Raw genomic sequence first — 18,828 nt, 5'->3', positions numbered from 1 at the left:
GAAAATGGGTTTAGGGTGCGTATTGAAGCAAGAGGGAAGAGTCATCGCTTATGCTTCGCAGCAACTCAAGGACCACGAACAGAGTTTCCCCACGCACAACTTAGAATTGGCTGCAATAGTCTTTGCTTTGAAAATTTGGCGGCATTACCTATATGGGAAAAAATGCGAGGTATACACAGATCACAAAAGCCACAAGTATTTGTTCAATTAGAAAAATCTAAATATGAGGCAGAGAAGATGGTTGAGACCATTAGTGATTACCAATGCAAGGTTAAGTACCACCCCGACAAAGCAAATGTCGTAGCAGATGCTCTTAGTCCCAAGACTAAAACTGAATTGTCAGCTTTATTGATGGAAATGAGAAGCTTGTTGATTGGAAATTCGCCTCAAGATGCTATAGTAGGAATAATTCAAGAGATTATACCCTTTATAGATGAGGAGATCTTAGAAGGACAACGAAAGGATGACAAGCTAGAAAATCTCTAGCAGAAGATTTTGAAGTCTGAAGGACCTTAACATTTCACCATCGGAAGGGATGAGATGCTGCGTTATAAAGAAAGAAAAGTGATTCCTAATATCACTGAGCTAAAGGAGAGTATTCTAAGGGAAGCTCATTGTAACCCTTACACAACTCACCCCAGCAACACTAAGATGTATCGATATTTGAAGAAGCAGTTTTAGTGGGATTGAATCAAGAAAGATGTGGCAGAGTTCATAGCGCAAAATGCTCTGTTTTCCAGTTGGTGAAAGCTGAACACCAAAGGCCAGCGGGAGAACTACAACCATTGCCAATTCCATATTTAGATTTAGGTTGAAATGTACCTGACGTATGTAAATTTTAGTAAATTTTGGAGTCCGTTTGTAATTTACTCAAGTTTAGGGGCTAAATTATAATTTCCCAAAAGTTAAGAGGTAAATTTGCAAATAAAGTCCAAATCCTATGCTACATTTACATTATGTACAAAATTTTGTAAGTTGGCTTCTAACTTACTTATACTATGTTTATGATTGTGAAGTGGTAAGGTTCATACAATTATATTCATGTTTTCTTTATGCTTATTAAATTGAATTATTTTATACCATGCCATGTTGCCATGCATATCAATCATGAACATCAGGAACATGTCACGACCATCATGTCATGAAGCATGCAAGCATGTCATGAAATATTTTTTTAGTCACGCATGAAATGTTAAGTGTACATCATGGTAATCCTATGAGACAGGACATCATGGTGATCCCATGAGGTAAGATATCATGGTAACCTCATGAGACAAGACATCATGTATGAGTCTATTTTAGGTAAGCAAGCATGCCATCCTCATTAAAGTCTACTTTTACAAGCAAGCCAATGTGCATCAAGCATACATGTCATGTTTACTATCATGCATGCTAATTTATACTGTTGATAGCTTAGGAACATATTTGCTGATAATTTATAAATCTCACTATGTTAGTCCCAACTACTATTACCCCCTCCCCGGAATGGTTGAAGCCGTGATAGAGACCAATGGAACCGAACTGGATGAGGCTAATAATGGTGTTGCCAGAGCCGATTGATGTCGAGTTCACTATGGATGATCGTTTTCAGTTGATAGATTGCTATATGTTCATTATTATCCATCTAGTAAGCGGTATCGAATGAATTTTAGAGTGGAATCCTAAGCCCCAATGGATGCCAATATGTTAATGGTATATCACCCTTGAGATTCGTTTTGTATTAACTAAGCATTTTATGTAAGTCATTTCGACATTATTGGATGAGATCGTAGAAATTTTGGAAAATACAAAATGAAGAGTAGGACCTTGTAATCTATACTATGTGCTTCTCTATTGAGGTTTTAAGAGGATCCATGATTTGGAGCTGAACTTTTATTATATGAATGGTTTAACTTAGTATTTTGGATTAACTATGTGACTTTTGATTATGTGGATTTGAATAGAATGTAAGTATGTGTTGGGATTAGCATTCTGGTACAATGTGTATTGTTGACAAAAAAAAAAATATATCCGTTGCATTTTCTGCATATTATTAGAAACATGCTAGGTGTATTGCATTCTTAACTGTCATAAACAGGGGTATGTAACCTTATGTTGCATGTCCTGACGCTTCAAATTCTGTCAAATTCCAAGCGAAATTTGGAGGCGTCAGAGGGTGGCATCAGAGCAATACGTCTCTAGCTAACCCTACAAGACCTTAGGAATTGGTACTAGAATATAAGATTGGTATCCTAGTGTTCTTATAGGTTTGAATTATTTGTTTAGTTAGGCTTGAATATGAGATATTATAGTTTGAAGGAAAACTGATGTGTTATAGTAGGAATGCATGACAGCATCCAATGTAGAACGGAGATGATGTGGTCTAGCCTTTCTAATTGTGAGACAAAAATGGAAGTCATGAACAAAGGTAATGGTTCATGATCACCCATGGAGATTTAAGGTTTGGAATTTGCGAACTTTCAGAAAATGATTTATATTATGATTGATGTTTTGAGTTCTGAGGACTTATTATACGAGTTCGATCAAATCAAAAGTTATTAAGTCTACAACTTTTAGGATATTTTCAAAATGATTATTAACAACCTGAGATTCTAGGGTTGGCAGACTTTCCAAAGTGATTCTTAACAGATTTTGAGTGGTAGGTGACGCAAGCTTTAGGAACCAGTTTTTGTTGATTCTTATATTGGATGGTACAAGAAATGATTAAGCTAAGTTGGGAGTACACTTGGATGGATTAGCCTAAATCCAACTCCGCTTTAGATATGATTTTGGCATATTTTAATGGTCATTGAGGTTGATACTGCTAGTTCAAATGCTGGTAGGAGTGTAGATGATGAGCCTTTTAGAAAATGTTGTTGGATAGAAGTATAGGCTTGCTTATTTTCGAAATGGGAATACTAGTGTTTTTGTACAGGCTTGCTTTTTAGAAGTGCTGAATTGGATTCCTAATCTGATATACACGACCCTGTGTGTCTCAGGACGAAACACATGACACGTGACGGACTGCCTAAAAACTCAATTGTAGGCAATAACCAGGTTTTTGGGCAGTCTGTCTACTGACGAAAGTACTTAGACAACAATAGCAACAATAGCAAGTGCAGGGCACCAACCCAAAATTAGAGGTTGTCCCTATGAGAAGTATCTAGTATACTGTTACTCAAACTTCATGGGCAACGAATGGCCCATGAGGGTAGACAAATGGATGACTAATTTGGATCAAACGTTCAAGATCTACGGGTGTATGGAAGACCAAAAGGTGCATATGATGGATATCTATTGCAAGGTGATGTCGGTATTTGATGGGATACCAGACAACAACTATTGACAAGGGAACTAGGAACTCTAGCTGCTTTGACTGGGGGAAGGTTCAAGGAGGAGTTCGATAACTGATTTTTTCCAAAATTAGTTAAGCAGTAGAGGCCACAAAAGTTTGTGTCACTAGTACAAGGAAGCATGACAGTCGAGTAGTACGCTGTCCAATTTATGGAATTAGGGTGGTTCGCACCTTACCTGATTTCAACAGAGAGAGTACATGCCAAGAAGTTTCAAGGGGTTTGTAGCTAAGGATCTGCAACCATGTGGCCTGCCTCTAAATTGACAACTATCAAGAGATGGTCAACATGGTAACAATAGTAGAGGCTGAAAAGAGGGAAGTCACTGGCCAAATCAACTTTGAGAGGAAGAGAGCTTCTTCGTATGTTGCTGAGGAAAGTTTGAAAAAAAAGAGAGCATTTGTTGGATTAGATAAGGGAAAAGGCGTCTTGATCGAGGATAGATGCAAATCACATTCCCATTCTATGGAAAGTGCGGTAAATACCATGGAGGCGAGTGCAAGCTCGTTATGAGAACTTGTTTCAAGTGTGACCATCTGGGTGATATGATCAAAGACTGTCTCAGAATTGCTTTGAGGAAAGGAGTTTCCTCAGCGAAGATTGCAAACCAAAGCCACGATCTCAAGTACCCGCTCGAGTGTATGTAGTCCCTCCTAAAGATGTAGAAGCTCATGCTCCAGAAAACTGAAGAAGCTAGCGTCATCACTGATATTTTCTAAGACCTCTGTATCATTAAGCTTAGCTAAGATTGGTAGAATTGCAATTCAGCTTGTTCACTATTTGACTCAAGTGCATCACTATCCTTAGTTTTTGCCGCGTCACATGAATATTCAGCTCATAAACTGAATCGTTATCCCAAGAGGGAAGAGTAACAATTCTTGTTAGGAGTACTGCTTCTTGTACCCATATAGATATAGAATACCCTTTAGAAGTAAGAGGAAGGATATTGAAGGTTGATGAAATGATGTTCCGCTTGATGGAGTTTGATCTAGTTTTGTGATTGGACAGACAAAACGAACTATCCAAACTTAGAGGATGCGATTAGAGCTTGTGCCCTGAAGAGTAAAGTGATTGGCAAAAAACATTTGCCTTAGTAGAATTTGCTTATAATAGTAGTTTCCCAACTGCCATTAAATGGCCTTTTGCGAGGCACTGTATTAGTGAAAATGTAGGTCGCCATTATATTGGAGATGAGCATGGAGAGAGTAAATTTTGGTCCAAGAGGTGTTATTTGCAAAGTAGGAACGAATCCTTTTAATTAGGGTCAGAATAAGAGACAACTCATGATGGGTAGAACAGTTATGCCAACTGCAAGAGAGAAAATCTTGAGTTTAAATTAATAACTGAAAGCCTATAAGGTCCACCTACAAAGAGGGGAGATTCGTTTTGGTTAAGAAGAGGTGAACTAGTCCAAGATAGATAGGATTATTTGAGGTAGTAGAGAAAGTGGATTCAGTTACATATGGATTGGATTTTTCCAATTGAGTTCCAAGGACACATGACGTATTTCATGTATGTCTTTCTAACAAAGAATTTGGGAGATCAACCACCTGAAATTTTAGATTCAGAGAGTATACTGGTACGACCCAATCTATCCTATGGAAGGATTCCAATACAAGTTGTTGATTGGAGAGAGAGAGAGAGAGAGAGTCAAGGAGCTGTAAGATCTCATTGGTAAAAGTAGCTTTAGTGCCTGACTCATCGGGCAGCAAGGAAAGTAGTTGCTTCACATAGGAAATGATTAAGTATCATAGACTATTAGCCAAGAACTTGTTTAGCTTGGGTGTTAGTCATGCATGTATCTTCCTCTTTTGTTGTGTTAGCTTAGTTATTTATGTACGCACACTTAGATTTCGAGAACCAAATCTTTTTTTAGGAGGGGAGGATGTAATTTCTCAAAAAAAAAAAAAAAAATTCTATACAAAGAATTTCTTTAAAACTTAGAAGTGTCATAAAATCCCAAAAGGATTTCATGATTCGAGCGATCAATTAGATTTTTGTCTGTTAGCGTAATCGGATTATGATCCGCTAGAGAATAATTTTGTGAAACAATTTGCACCATTAGACATGTATAAATATTTAGAATTTTATAGTGTAATAAAAAGTTTCGTATTTTTCAGGTGAATAGTAGTCCATCGGGAGAGCGCCACATGGCTCCTAGTCCAAACAACCATCAAATCGCCATGTACGATATCCAAATCATTTAGGATCACTAGAAACTCTTTTTGGACACATGGCATCATGACAACCCTCCATTTGGAAACCCACTTAACACTTGTCAAAAGTAGTACAAATGTGTAAGATGGATAGAGTAAAAACTATGCAAGCCAACATACCTTCTTACACATTTCACTATTTCACCCATTCAATCACAATTTGGCTAATCATAAAGAGGGTCTCAACCCTAATGAAATCCCAAATATTGGTGGTGAAACCGAAACACTAAATCACTAAGGTCACTGAAACCCTAAATGCTCCAAACCTTAAACATGCCAACCGGTTTTGACCAAGTGTTTCCCTCTTAGTTTAAACCAACCAGATTTGACCAAGTGTTTCCCTCTTAGTTTAAACCACTTCTACAAGCAATCAACCACTCCAGTACACTCTCTTACACCCTCATCCACCCTTTTACACCTTGTTACTTTCATTTGACTAAGAAAATTACATGTGGATTGAAACCCTAACCGAAATCCCATCTAAACCCTAAAAGGATGACACTCGATTAACCTCATTTTGTTCCAGTCGAAACCTCGAGTTTCCCCCAAGCTTTTTACACAAGTTTTCCTCCGTGTAATGACTACTCAATACCTGAACTTGTACCCTAGATTCAGCCCCAAATAGTGTACTATGGAAGGTCAAACATGCAAGCCAACTCACCTCAAAGTCACCCATTCAGCCAAGTAAAATTCTAGCCCCATTTTAGCCCATCTTTTCACCACTTTTAGAAGCAACCTTCACATCATTGTCATGCATTACACCCACTCCAAGTCAGCCCCCATCTCATCTCCCGCTAAGCCCTACACCTCCAACTCATTTCTCCCACATTTGACTTTTTCATCCACTTTTCCTAGAGAGAAACTAAGTGAGCTTAGATAGAGAGAACAAATTCTGCTGTTTTGTGTTCTTGAATTCCTACTTTTGGAAGTTATTTCTCCTAGGTCAAATCTCTTATATTTTATTAAATTATGAGTCTTGAACACTTGGTATAATGACTATTAAATTTTATTAGGGGTTTGATGGTTGAATGTTGGTTTTGGTGATGGAAGTGCTAGACTTGGATATATGTTGTTGAACCTTGGAATGTTTTGATGAAAAGTTTTGGTAATATCAATTCTTTGATGTGTTGGCATGAATTTTATGAAATTTTATGGTTTGATTCACAACATATTAGGTTTTTACAAAATGATTTTGCATGATTTACAAAGTGATATAGCCGAATCCTTCATATGAGTTTTGTTTGGTTTAGTTTGTTATTTTGGCCTTAGGATTTTGAATCTATGGCTATCATTTTTGAAAGTCTTGTTCTTAAAGCATAGATCTATGGACTATGTTGGATTTTTAAAGCTTTATGGCTTAGGTCTTTGTTGGAGTTTTGACAAACATGCAGAGATTATGGTTTTAAGCATGATTTAGAAGCTCTTGGTGTAGTGATGTTTTGGTGTGATTATTTGATATGATGTGTTGATTTTGATACTTAGATCAAGCTAGAACTTGAATGTGAGGTATATGGGTATATTGTTGCAAGATTTATTGCATGCAAATCAAGGATTTAGTCTCTATGTTTAAGTTAAAAGCATGCAAAGTTTCAGTATCTATGTTCTCCATACAAAACTCCATTATCACATTCTGCTTCACTGGACTTACATTTTTGCTAAGAATTATTGTTGTTTTGCTTCTGTTTACTTGTTGTCCAGAGACTTTCTCATAAATCTCTAGAAGATTTTGAAGATGACTTGTTTCTTTCATATTTGCTTTGCAGAACAAAAGGCTATCATCTACACAAAGTAGATGATTAGTTCTTGGAGCTCCTGGATAGATTTTAATGCTTTTTTTGCAACTCCTACCTGATGTAGTAGATTGATGAGGCCTTCAGTACGCAAAAGGAATATGTAAGGGGATAAAGGGTCCTCCTATCTTAATCTTCTAGAAGGTTTGATTGAACCTCTAGGCTCACTATTAATCAAAATAGAAAATAACACAGTTTTTACACTTCATAATCAAGGCCACCCGTATTTTATGAAAACCCAGCTTTAGCATAATCCCCTCTAAGAAATCTCACTCAATTATGTTGTAGATAATGTCATCTCATAAGCAACTTATACATTATCACTAGTGAGTCTATTCGGTAAAAAATCACTTTGAGAATAAGAAATTATATGAGGTAAAACTTCCTTAAACCTCTGTTTAAATCATTTTTAGATTTTAAAATTCTATGAATGTCATCTAGGTTTGAAATTTATAAAAATGCCATTTAAATATAGAAAAATTATAAAATTTTCATTAAAACAGTCCAAAATGAAATGATGTTTGAAATTGGCGGAAATGCATGGGAATTGATAGAAATGGGCCGGAATAGATCGGAATTTAGAACAAAACATAATGATGAATAGTATAAATCGGGTATTGCACCAAAATGAAGAATTTCGACTAGAATAAAAACTTAACGGAATTCAAAACTATGGTTTGGATGTGCTTGGAAAAGTAAGTCAACGAAAAACTTTTTAGTCAATGAAAAACTCAAGTTAGTTTCAACTCAAAAGTTCTATAAACGTATTTCCTGTTTTGCACGATAGCTCTCAATATCAAATAACATTCGCCATTCCTCAACTTGTTTTTAATTTTTTATATTTTTAATGCTTTTTTGACATTTTTGTCTTCTTATTTTTTTTTTTTTTTGCCATTTTTTAAGTTTTAAATTTTTATTTAATATTTTAAAGGTTTTTTAATTTTATAACACATGACATGTCACGTGCCTTGCCACGTCAACATAGTTAATAGTTTAATTTCCAAGAGAATAATTAATTAAATCAATCTTAAAAGCACATAGAGTGAAAAATTCAATTAAAATGCACATATAGCCATTTGACAACAAGCCACATATACTAATTTTGTGTATAACTTTATTTAATTCATATAAAAATTTATTATAGGAGTAAAAATGGAGATATAGGTATTATATCTATTACAAAAAAGATATGCATGTACCACATATATCTACCTAATTAATATATAATTTATTATTTTTATCATTCTATTTAAATATACACGTATTTAAGCATAAAATAGAAGAACAAAAATAATAAATCACATATTACTGAAGTAGAGGTGTGTGGTATAAACTACCAATTGATTATTATTTATCATTTTAAACTTTGAATATCAATTACCATGTGATAAAAGCTAAAAAGACGGTTGGTTTTATTGAATATTATATATATAGAGATAAATACTTTAGTCACAGATAGATTATATAAAAATAAATTTATAAAATGAAATTATTTAATATAGTATATCAAATTGTAGAATTATTTTTATCGTAAAGTAAATCTAATAGATTATATAAAATCACGTCAGTTTATAATTTTACTTTTATTTACTCTCTTTATTTTTGTGCACTTCTTATATATTCATACACGTGTGTATGTATATATATATGTATATGTATATGTATATGTATATGAATGAATGCCTATTATTTCATTAAACTCATTAAAGGCATAGTTGTATTAAATTCGTAGTATAAGAAGATAAACGACAATCGGGTGAGATCTCATTCAGGATAAAAAATGCAATTAGTTCTAAAATTTAATAACCTAAATTATTAAAAGAAATGATAAAAAATGATAATGATAATTCTTCACTATAAACAGTGATGTGTAAAACTGAAACATTGTTAATGCATAATATGTTTAGAAATAAAAAATATTTTTGAATGTATTACTTTTAAAGTATTATAATTACGAAAAAGATTTTAAGAAGTAAATTCATAAAATAACGTGTTTTAATATGATACGTTATATTTATTTTATAATAAAATTTAATTTTACAATCTAACGTTACATATCAACTACTTCAATATATAAATTTATTTTATATAATTTTTTTTTACTAGAATACTATCAAATCAATAATCTTTTTCAAAAGAATTAAGAAAACTAAAAGTAAATGGTGTGATGATGTGGCATATTTCGAGTGAAAACTAAGGCCTAGTTCATTTTTACATCTCATCTTATCTTATTAATTATTATAAAATTTTTAAATTTTAATATAAAATTTAATAAATAATTTAACTATTTTAAATTTTAAAATAAAATTAATATTAAAAAATTATATTTTAATAATATTTTATTTAATTTTTAATTTTTAATTTTTATCACAATTCAATTCATCTCATCAGAAAAGGCCAAACTCCCACTGCCCTAAACCCACCCGCAGTGGATTACGGCTCTCTTCTCAGACAGGTGCTTCTAGAGTGGTATGAACTATGGACCCTGAAAACCTCAGTCGGAGGTCTCATTTCCGTTGTATAAAACCTCTCTCTCTCTCTCTCTCTCCCCCCACAGTCTCAAACCCCTTAACTGGTATGAACAACTCTCGCTTTCCGTTCACTTCATCTGGCTTCGATATATTCTTAATTGCTTCTACTTATGCAAATTCTTATGGGGTCTTTGTATCCTCCGTGAATGCCATTGGAGTCTGCAGGTAATTTGTGCTGATTAGTAATTGGATGAAAAGAATTCTAGGGCGTGAAGGGAGAGATATGGCAGAAGGCACAGAAGTTGAAGAGCAATTGGATTTTGATGAGGACAATTCCATGGAAGAGATGGACGATGATGTTGAAGAACAGATTGACGATGATGTTGAAGAACTGATTGACGATGATGTTGAAGCAGAAATAGAAGATGATAGAGTAGATGGAGGTGGGTATGGAAATGTTGAAGAAGTACACGAGGACTCTATAACCGAGACCAGTGGGAAAGATCAATCCCCAGAAGCAGATAGAAGCCACATTGCCTCTGAATCCGTGGAAGATGAAGAAAAGCCAGCTGCTTCTGCTGATGAGGATGAGAAGGAGAAGCATGCTGAGCTACTCGCCCTTCCTCCCCATGGGTCTGAAGTTTTCATTGGTGGACTTCCTCGAGATGCCCTCGAAGAAGATTTGAGGCATCTCTGTGAGCCAATTGGTGAAGTTGTTGAGGTTGGAACTGTATCATCTTATGCTTATGACATCTTCTTTTTTTTCTTTCCTCCACTTGTCATCGGTATTTTCCATAAGGATTTGATTTTATTATCGTTTCTCAGGTAAGATTAATAAAAGATAAGGAAACTGGTGATGCCAAGGGTTATGCTTTTATAGCATTTAAAACAAAAGAGATTGCACAGAAGGCCATTGAAGAGATCCATAACAAAGAATTCAAGGTAATCGTGGTGCTTATTTTAAAATGCACTATCTTTTGTCAGTCTGTTGTTGGTGGTATCTTTCATATGCTTTATCCCTGCAGGGTAAAAACTTAAGGTGTTCACTGTCTGAAACTAAGCACAGATTATTCCTTGGTAATGTTCCAAAGAGCTGGACCGAGGATGAGTTTAGACAAGTCATTGAGGGGGTTGGCCCTGGAGTTGAGAACATTGAGCTTAAAAAGGTGGGCTTCAAATTGAGTATTGCGTTGACGTTATCATATGTTTTGATAGTTGTGTGCTTATCTTGTAAGCAACATTGCTTTGGATATTTTCAGGATCCTCAGAATCCAAGCAGAAATCGCGGTTTCGCTTTTGTTTTATATTACAATAATGCTTGTGCCGATTATTCAAGGCAGTATATGTCAAATGCGAATTTCAAGTTGGATGGCAACACCCCAACTGTCACCTGGGCTGATCCAAAGAGTGGACCTGATCATTCTGCTGCTTCTCAGGTACATCGGTTATATTAGAACGACCCAAATACCATAATTTTTTTTTTATTAAAATGCTTATAACTTAATATTTTCGTTCTGTGATTCATAGTTTACACATATTTTAAAATGTGAAAGGAGTGAGCTGATAAGCTAGCCAAATATGATAGAAAGATTACATTACCCTCATGACGTGGCACAATCTGTTTTGTGCTCTGGTTTCTTTTTGAAACGGTAATTTTGTTCGAAGAACAAAAGGGCGCAACCTATGTACATTGGAGGTGTAACGCTCCAATGGAAGACCCAAACTACATGACCTATACTTAAAAAGGACTAGTCAATGATATAATTAGAGCCTCATTAGAATCTTATAAAGAGCAAAAACTTCTCCTTCCCAAGCAATGTGGGATCCCATACACCACCTTTCCTTATCTTTATTATATGGGGTATTACAATCTACCCCCCTTAAATTCCCAACGTCCTCGTCGGGCCAGTCCGTCGTAAGTGGCACGGCTCAAGTTCCATATTTCTGGTTGGGATAGGCTTTGATATCATTTGTAACGCCCCAATGGAAGACCCAAACTGCATGGCGTATACTTCAAAATGACTAGTTAATGATACAATTGGAGCCCCATTGAAACCTTATAAAGAGCAAGAACTTATCATTCCTAAGCAATGTAGGATCTCATACACCACCTACTTTTATCCTTATCATATAGGGTATCACAGAAGGGACACATAGGAAACGCCCATCTATTGGGACAAAGAGAAAGAACACAATTCCATAAATTCTATAAAGTCACAGGAATGGAAACAATTGTGTGCTGCCATCAATCCATAGAATTGAACATTTAATTCTTGGACCATCCTCTCGCAATCGTCAAAAGTCTAAGCATTGCAATCCTGCCAAAGACACCAAATTAGAAGCAAGGGAACCATCTTCCAAACCTTAGATTTGTTATGGGTACTAATAGGAGTGCAACAACAAGCTAGCAAATCCCCCACCTGCCAAGGACCCTTTCAAACCCAATTGTGCAAGATATTGATGCCCCATAAATCCTTGGCCACCTCACGGTGAAGCGAAAGATCATTGATGTTTTCTCCACCCCCTTACACATACAACATCAATCCAGTATTACGACTTTTTCTTCCTCAAATTATTCACTATCAAGATTTATCTTGATTACCAAACAAAGAATGTGGCCCTTGATGATGGCTTATTTCTCCAAATTCTTCCTAGGAAAAGAGAGGTTATCTTGAGGGAAGATTGCAGGTAGAAATACTTGACAACAAAGATTCATCTTTTCAGTAGGAACCAGTAGATGTCATCAGCTCTGTCTTCTCTTTGAGCAAAAGAGTACAAACAAAGAACGAAGATATCATTCATATTTTCCAATCTTGTGCCGCTATAATAAAAATAACATTCTATTGAGGTCTATTCTCAAAGATATGTAGAAGTTCTGCCACTAAAGCCTCTATGCAACATGAGGGTCTATACAATGCCGAGAAAACTATCTTCAAGGGATTATTATCCCCACATCATATATCATGCCGGAATCTAATCTTTGACCCATCCCCTACCTTAAATTGAAGGCAACGAGAGAAATCCTCCACCCTCTCCTGATGCTTTTCCACACCCCCACCTTGAACAGCCCGCTAACCTCATTTGAACACCAATCTTCCCATCGGCTACTATTTCTGACTTCTACCACCAATCTCAGAGTGCCTTTTTTTTCTGTGGCATAATGCCATAACCACTTTCCAAAGAGAGCTTTGTTGAACAAGAACAAACTTTTGACCCCCAAGCCACTTGAAAAAGGGGAGTGCTAATCCTTGATCACTTAACAAGGTGGTACTTGAATTCATCACCGAGTCCTTCCCTCTTAAGTTTCTCAAGACAATAAACAACACCCACAAGAATGGGCAATAATAGAAAAAATATAGTAATTTGGAAAATTGTAAAAAGGGTACTCTTGATCAGAATGACTTGCCCAAGAGCGTGTCTTATATGTTTCAGATTTATAATTTACAAATGTGATAAATCAATTTCTTTAATTGCAAAATTATAGTTATCTGTATATACACATGTATATAATTACGTACATATGTATATATACATGTATAATTACTTAGGTACCTTTCATACACTAATGTGAATCTATAAAAACTACGAGTGCAAAAAAACATTATTGTTCATTGACTTGAATCAATTCCGCTTGAAAATTTGTGAACTATAATAGCATGTAATCGTAGTCCATAGCAAGATGATTGAAATAAAATAGGATCATTGTTTGCAAATAAGAGTCTGAGACATAAGTTTTGTTGAAGGTTGCATATTAAACAAGGAATTTTGGTCATGAATAGTCTTTCATTGCAACTTGTTAAACTAAAGTACCTATTGGTCACTGACTAATAATGATTTACTCATATCAAGCTCATTCAAATGCTTAGTGCTTAGTCAACAACCTGCCATTACAGCTCTTCACTCCGTTGGTGTTCATCTTATGTCCGTAGGAGGATGAGTGGATTCACCAATTTGGTACATGCAGACACACATGCATACACACATTGACAATCTACCATTATGGCTCTTCATGTATTTTCATCTATCTTATTTTGGTAGGTCAAAAGGATTCACCAATTTATTAATCACATGCATGCTCTTGTGTGCACACACCTAGAGGTCAATTACATTTTTCCCTTGTAGATTACCATCCCATAGTCACTTACTCCCTAAACTTTGATTCAATGGAAATGAGACCTCTTGGGAGAAAAAATAAAATGACTGCTAATTTGATGGAAATGTGTACAAGAAGACAGACACTAAAAACGAGCATTGTGCTATGGTGGTAGGGCTTCTTCATGACGAGGTAGTTTTAGCGTCACTTAATAGATTGATTAGGAGATAGTTATAAGAAAGAAAAAGAAAGATGGCTTGTGAGGCCTTTTGGATGTTTTCTGAGAATGTAACAAGGTTGATGGGTTAGTTGTTTAGGCTTTGTTAGTGATTTGGTTTTCACTAATGTTAAAGTTGATGGGGATTTTTGGCTAAAGGAGAGTAACTGACTTTGAAATTTTAAAGAGAATGACACAGGCCATTCCATTTTTCCCCATCTAATAGAGTCCAATAAAAAACTGCCACGTGTGCCATACACGGATTGGCCTGTGTGAAGCATTTCAGAGGATTGTTTTTTCCTCTCAGTCTGCAAGTGCCTTCTCTCTCATTTTTTTTCCTCTCAGTCTGCGAAACCCTTCTCTCTCAGTCTCATTTTCTTCTTCCCCAGCCCCCGAAGGACTGCTTCTCCTGCGTCCCCTCGGCTGAAACAAAATTGCAGCCCCCGTGACTCCATTTCTCTTGCCCATCTTCTGCTTTCTTTCTTTCTCGACTTTACTCCACACTTTCTCTCTCTCTCCCTCTCTCTCTCTCTCTCATGGATGTCTCGCCCTTCCCCGTAACTCCACGTCCCACCTGAACCTTCCACCATTAAGAGTAAATTCCCCAAAAAATCGCTCCAACCAGAAAATTTTCAAAAACTTTCCCACCACCAGACCCTATTTCATCATCATCATCTTTGTCCGTCTGGAAGGAGGAATGGGCAGTGCGGCGTACGAATCAACTCTTAGTTTTAGGGTGAAACTTGAATGTGCCTGTATCGTGTGCAACGGAAGATCGGAATGGGTGTGACGGAAGGGGTGTGCCAATCTACTCTGAATCTCCTCCACCGACGTACGGCGTGCGGCGTTCGGTTGAAGGCTACGGCGTGGTGGCAGCTGTTTTCTGTCAAAGATATTTTGTGGGAGTAACGAGTGAAGGTTTTCTGTTCCAAGTGGGATTTTTGTAATTGACCCAAATGCCCTTGCTTTGGTGCAACCAGGTTTCGGATTCATCTTTGTGCAATGCTGAAGTGTCATCTTATTATTGGTGTCTGATAAACTCCTTTTATAAGACAAACCTGCCCAAAGATAAACTGAATTTTAAATTGGGGTTCGAGTTGCACTGAATCAAAATTTAGGGGGTAAATGACATTGGGATGGAAGGAAGGGATGTAAATGTATGTTTGGATGGTAAAAGTTGGGAACTTTTATGAATAGTGAATACATGGATATGAGAAGAAGGTTTTATAGGTTTTGTGTAAATGTGCTTGGGCGTTGATACAATGTTCGAATGCTCATCCATGAAATAAAAAGTAAATAAAGAGAGAGAGACACACAAAGATTTATGTGGTTCGGCAGAAAAGCCTACTTTCACGGATCGTTTGAGAAAAAAATCTACTATTTTGATGGTTTTACATTTTCTCATGATCTCACATAGATCTCAATACAATGGAGAAAATAGGGTTGGGGAGAGATTGAAGAAGATGTCATCCCTGTAGAAATCTAGAGAGGGGGGAGCCAATAATCTGCCTTGATTTGTAGAGATTCTCCCTTTTATAGAGGTCTCTTTCCTTCTTTGGAGTAGTTGAGTCCTACTTACTTTTGCCAGTCAACTTTCCTTGTCTTTATCTCTTTCTTTTATTCTTGGCAATGGGCTGTACCATAGTTCATTTCATATCCAACACCACCTTAAAAACATGTTTAAATATGAATTTATGTAGTACATTTTCATATTTATTATTTAAAACAAAAATAGAGAAGAAAAGGAAAACCAGGGTGGCCAATGTTGGCCACCCCTTGAGCAGCTCGATTTGAACCGCCCACAGGCCACAGGAGTGGCCACCAGATCGTTTTCCACCCATGCGCGGTTGATGGTGGCCTTGTGTTGGTTGTGAATGCTGGGCCAGTTGTGAATGTGCGGTTAATAATTAATGCGTTTTATATTAAAATAATAGATTTTTAATGAGAAAGGGAAATAGGTTGAGATGAGGAGTTTTATATGTTTGGGAAGAAGTTGGGAAACATGGGCCATCAATTTTATTTTCCTCGTACTCTAACCTGGTAATCAGTGGTCCTGTCATCGACATAGCAAGATCATGCATGAGGTTATGCCCAAAGTGGATGATCTAAATAGACACTATAGCATAGGGCAAGAATAAATTTATTGGATGATCTAAATAGACACTATAGCATTGAGTGATATGCATCATTACATCAATTATTTTATTCCAATATTTCTCAATTCTTGATTCATTTAAACTGTAGGCGGTAATTCAAGACTTGAAAATTTCAAAAAACGGAAGGGTCTTAGGATTGTTTAAGAGAATGTTTTGGCTGTATCTGACTTCTACCAATACCCTTAAATTATTTGTAAGGATTTAGTTGACCCCGGTCTTAAGTTTCATACGATAATGAGATATCTTGTTTTTAAGTATCCTGGAAGGCTTTCTGTGAAAGATTATGTTTTCCGTTATATTCTCCAAAATGTGGATTTGATGGAAATATTTACAGACTTCTGTGAAATTTTGTTTGTGTATTAGCCTTAATCTTTAACTAGTATTTCTTAAATTGCGAACTGTATGAGAGAAATCTACAGGTCATAGTAACTATATTTTTTCCAAAGATAGAGATAAAAATCCCCCATGAACTTTTGTGTAAAAGTTGCTGAGACCGTATTCTACCTTTCACTGCCTATAGATAGCTACCTAACAAATAGAAGTGCCTGATCTTACAAAATAATGTTATTTGTTTTGACATTCTCAGGTTAAGGCTCTTTATGTCAAAAATATTCCTGAGAACACTAGTACTGAAAAACTGAAGGAACTATTTCAGCACCATGGGGAAGTTACAAAAGTGGTTATGCCACCTGGAAAAGCTGGTGGCAAACGGGATTTTGGGTTCATCCATTATGCTGAAAGGTTAAGTGCATTGAAGGCTGTTAAAGATGCAGAGAAATATGAAATTGATGGTACTTTTTTAATACATATTTAGGTCATGTTTGTGGAAACTCAAAGACTGCCACGCAACCTCATCTATTTTCTGTTAAATCTACTAAATGTCGGTACACGATTTATTTTTTATTTTTGGTCTTGTAATATACAAATGTACAGCTGATTCTTACTTGACATAAATATCAGGGTCAATCTTTTGTTGGGCCAATTCACCAATTCCAAGACATTCCAAATAAACCTTCAATTGAAAAATAAATAAATAAATTAAAAATGAATGTCATATGTAGACTTTGAAATCATAGATAGAATATCTCTAGGGATATTCTAAAGATAATAGAGTGAACAGAATGAAGGGCGTATGATGTTATACATTTCAAGACAAAATGTAATGTTTTCATGATTTAGGACATGAATGGAATGATTGGATCAAATGCCAATCTCATGGTTCAAGCGTACGCTGTTAGCATTTATTCTTTTTGTAAACTAGAAAAATGTAGTGACTTATTTTTTTTTTATCTGTTGTAGTGACTTATTTACTCGGTTAATCGTTTCCAAGCCTGGTTACTGTTATGATAAATTACAACTTATGGAACCTTATGCATATTAAAGTTTAAATCTAGAACAAGTGAAAGTATCATAATGGTTTTGGCTGAGGTATTTCTGTTGATGTCAAATAACTAATGAAGGCTGGTTTCATCTACTCCTTTTTTTATTTCTTTTAATTAGATGTGATTGTGCCATGTGAATAACTTCAGAGTTATTTAATGAACCGTGCTTTGAACTTTCCTTGCTTTCTTTTTTCCATATTGATGAGTCCACCAGTAACTTTTTCAGAGGGATTTGAACTGCAGGCCAAGTATTGGAGGTTGCACTTGCTAAGCCTCAATCTGATAAAAGGTCAGATGCTACTTATCCCTATAATGCCATGCCTCATCCAAACCATCTTCCACATTCTGGGTATGGTGGTTTTGCCAGTAATCAATATGGCTCTCTAGGGGCTGGGTATGGTGTTGGCAGTGGTTTTCAGCAGGTATTTGCATTGATTTGTATGTATGTTCACATAGTCTATCTACTGGTTGAAACCATCTAATGGATTTGCACACATGAACAGCCAGTGATATATGGTAGGGGTCCCATGCCAGCAGGAATGCATATGGTTCCGATGGTTTTACCAGATGGCCAAGTTGGTTATGTTCTGTAAGTTGCCATTATATTCAGAAAGTGATTTTTAACTCCAATCATTAGAATTTAAACAACTCGTTTTTTGAATTTTGGGTTTTGTGTAGTCAGCAGCCTGGCACACAGATACCACCTCCTCGGCCTCGTAGAATTGATCGAAGCAATGCTCCAGGACCACCCGCTCGACCAGGAGGTAGTGGCAATGACGAAGGCAATCGTGGCAGAAGGTACCGACCCTATTAGTGGTAGAGGACAGGCAAGATTTTTTATGGGAAAGCAACTTGTTGTAGTCTAAATGACCAGTTACATGAATCGAATCAAATAATACACCCCCTCCCCTCCTTCTTTTGGTAGTAGGGGAAAGAAAAAGCTGTAGAACTAGGAAGTGAGGTATCCTACAAATATTGATGCCCCAGCACAACTTTTGCTGCGTGCAATGCCTTTTCTTTGGCAGCATTTTTTATTGACAGCTGAAAATTGTTGCCTTTTTGCCAGAGTAATAAAGACATGATCGTTATTCATCTTATTTCAAACTCAGTTTCTTCATATGGTTTCTTTACTTTGTGGCTGCCACAGTTGGATTTGGTAAAGCCACGTACC

The 18,828-nt window shown here is 36.1% G+C and overlaps 1 protein-coding gene across 2 annotated transcripts; it reads left to right on the top strand.

Annotated features, from left to right (window-relative positions):
- The first annotated feature begins 9,782 nt into the window (after positions 1-9,782).
- On the top strand, positions 9,783-18,571 carry LOC108979174 (heterogeneous nuclear ribonucleoprotein Q-like). 2 transcript variants are annotated; one of them, XM_035692643.1, is made up of 9 exons: positions 9,783-9,913; positions 10,035-10,530; positions 10,635-10,751; positions 10,835-10,975; positions 11,069-11,245; positions 16,862-17,066; positions 17,901-18,079; positions 18,161-18,246; positions 18,336-18,571. In XM_035692643.1, exons 2-9 carry the CDS (start codon positions 10,060-10,062, stop codon positions 18,469-18,471), a joined length of 1,512 nt encoding a protein of 503 aa, XP_035548536.1. In that variant the 5' UTR covers positions 9,783-9,913; positions 10,035-10,059; the 3' UTR covers positions 18,472-18,571. The 2 variants fall into 2 exon arrangements, with proteins under 2 accessions (XP_035548536.1, XP_035548537.1); XM_035692644.1 differs by having other exon boundaries at positions 9,811-10,530.
- The last annotated feature ends 257 nt before the right edge of the window (positions 18,572-18,828 follow it).

Source organism: Juglans regia, chromosome 7, assembly GCF_001411555.2.
Source record: "Juglans regia cultivar Chandler chromosome 7, Walnut 2.0, whole genome shotgun sequence".
Classification (NCBI taxonomy): domain Eukaryota; kingdom Viridiplantae; phylum Streptophyta; class Magnoliopsida; order Fagales; family Juglandaceae; genus Juglans; species Juglans regia.
This window is presented reverse-complemented; position numbering and strand designations above follow the sequence as displayed.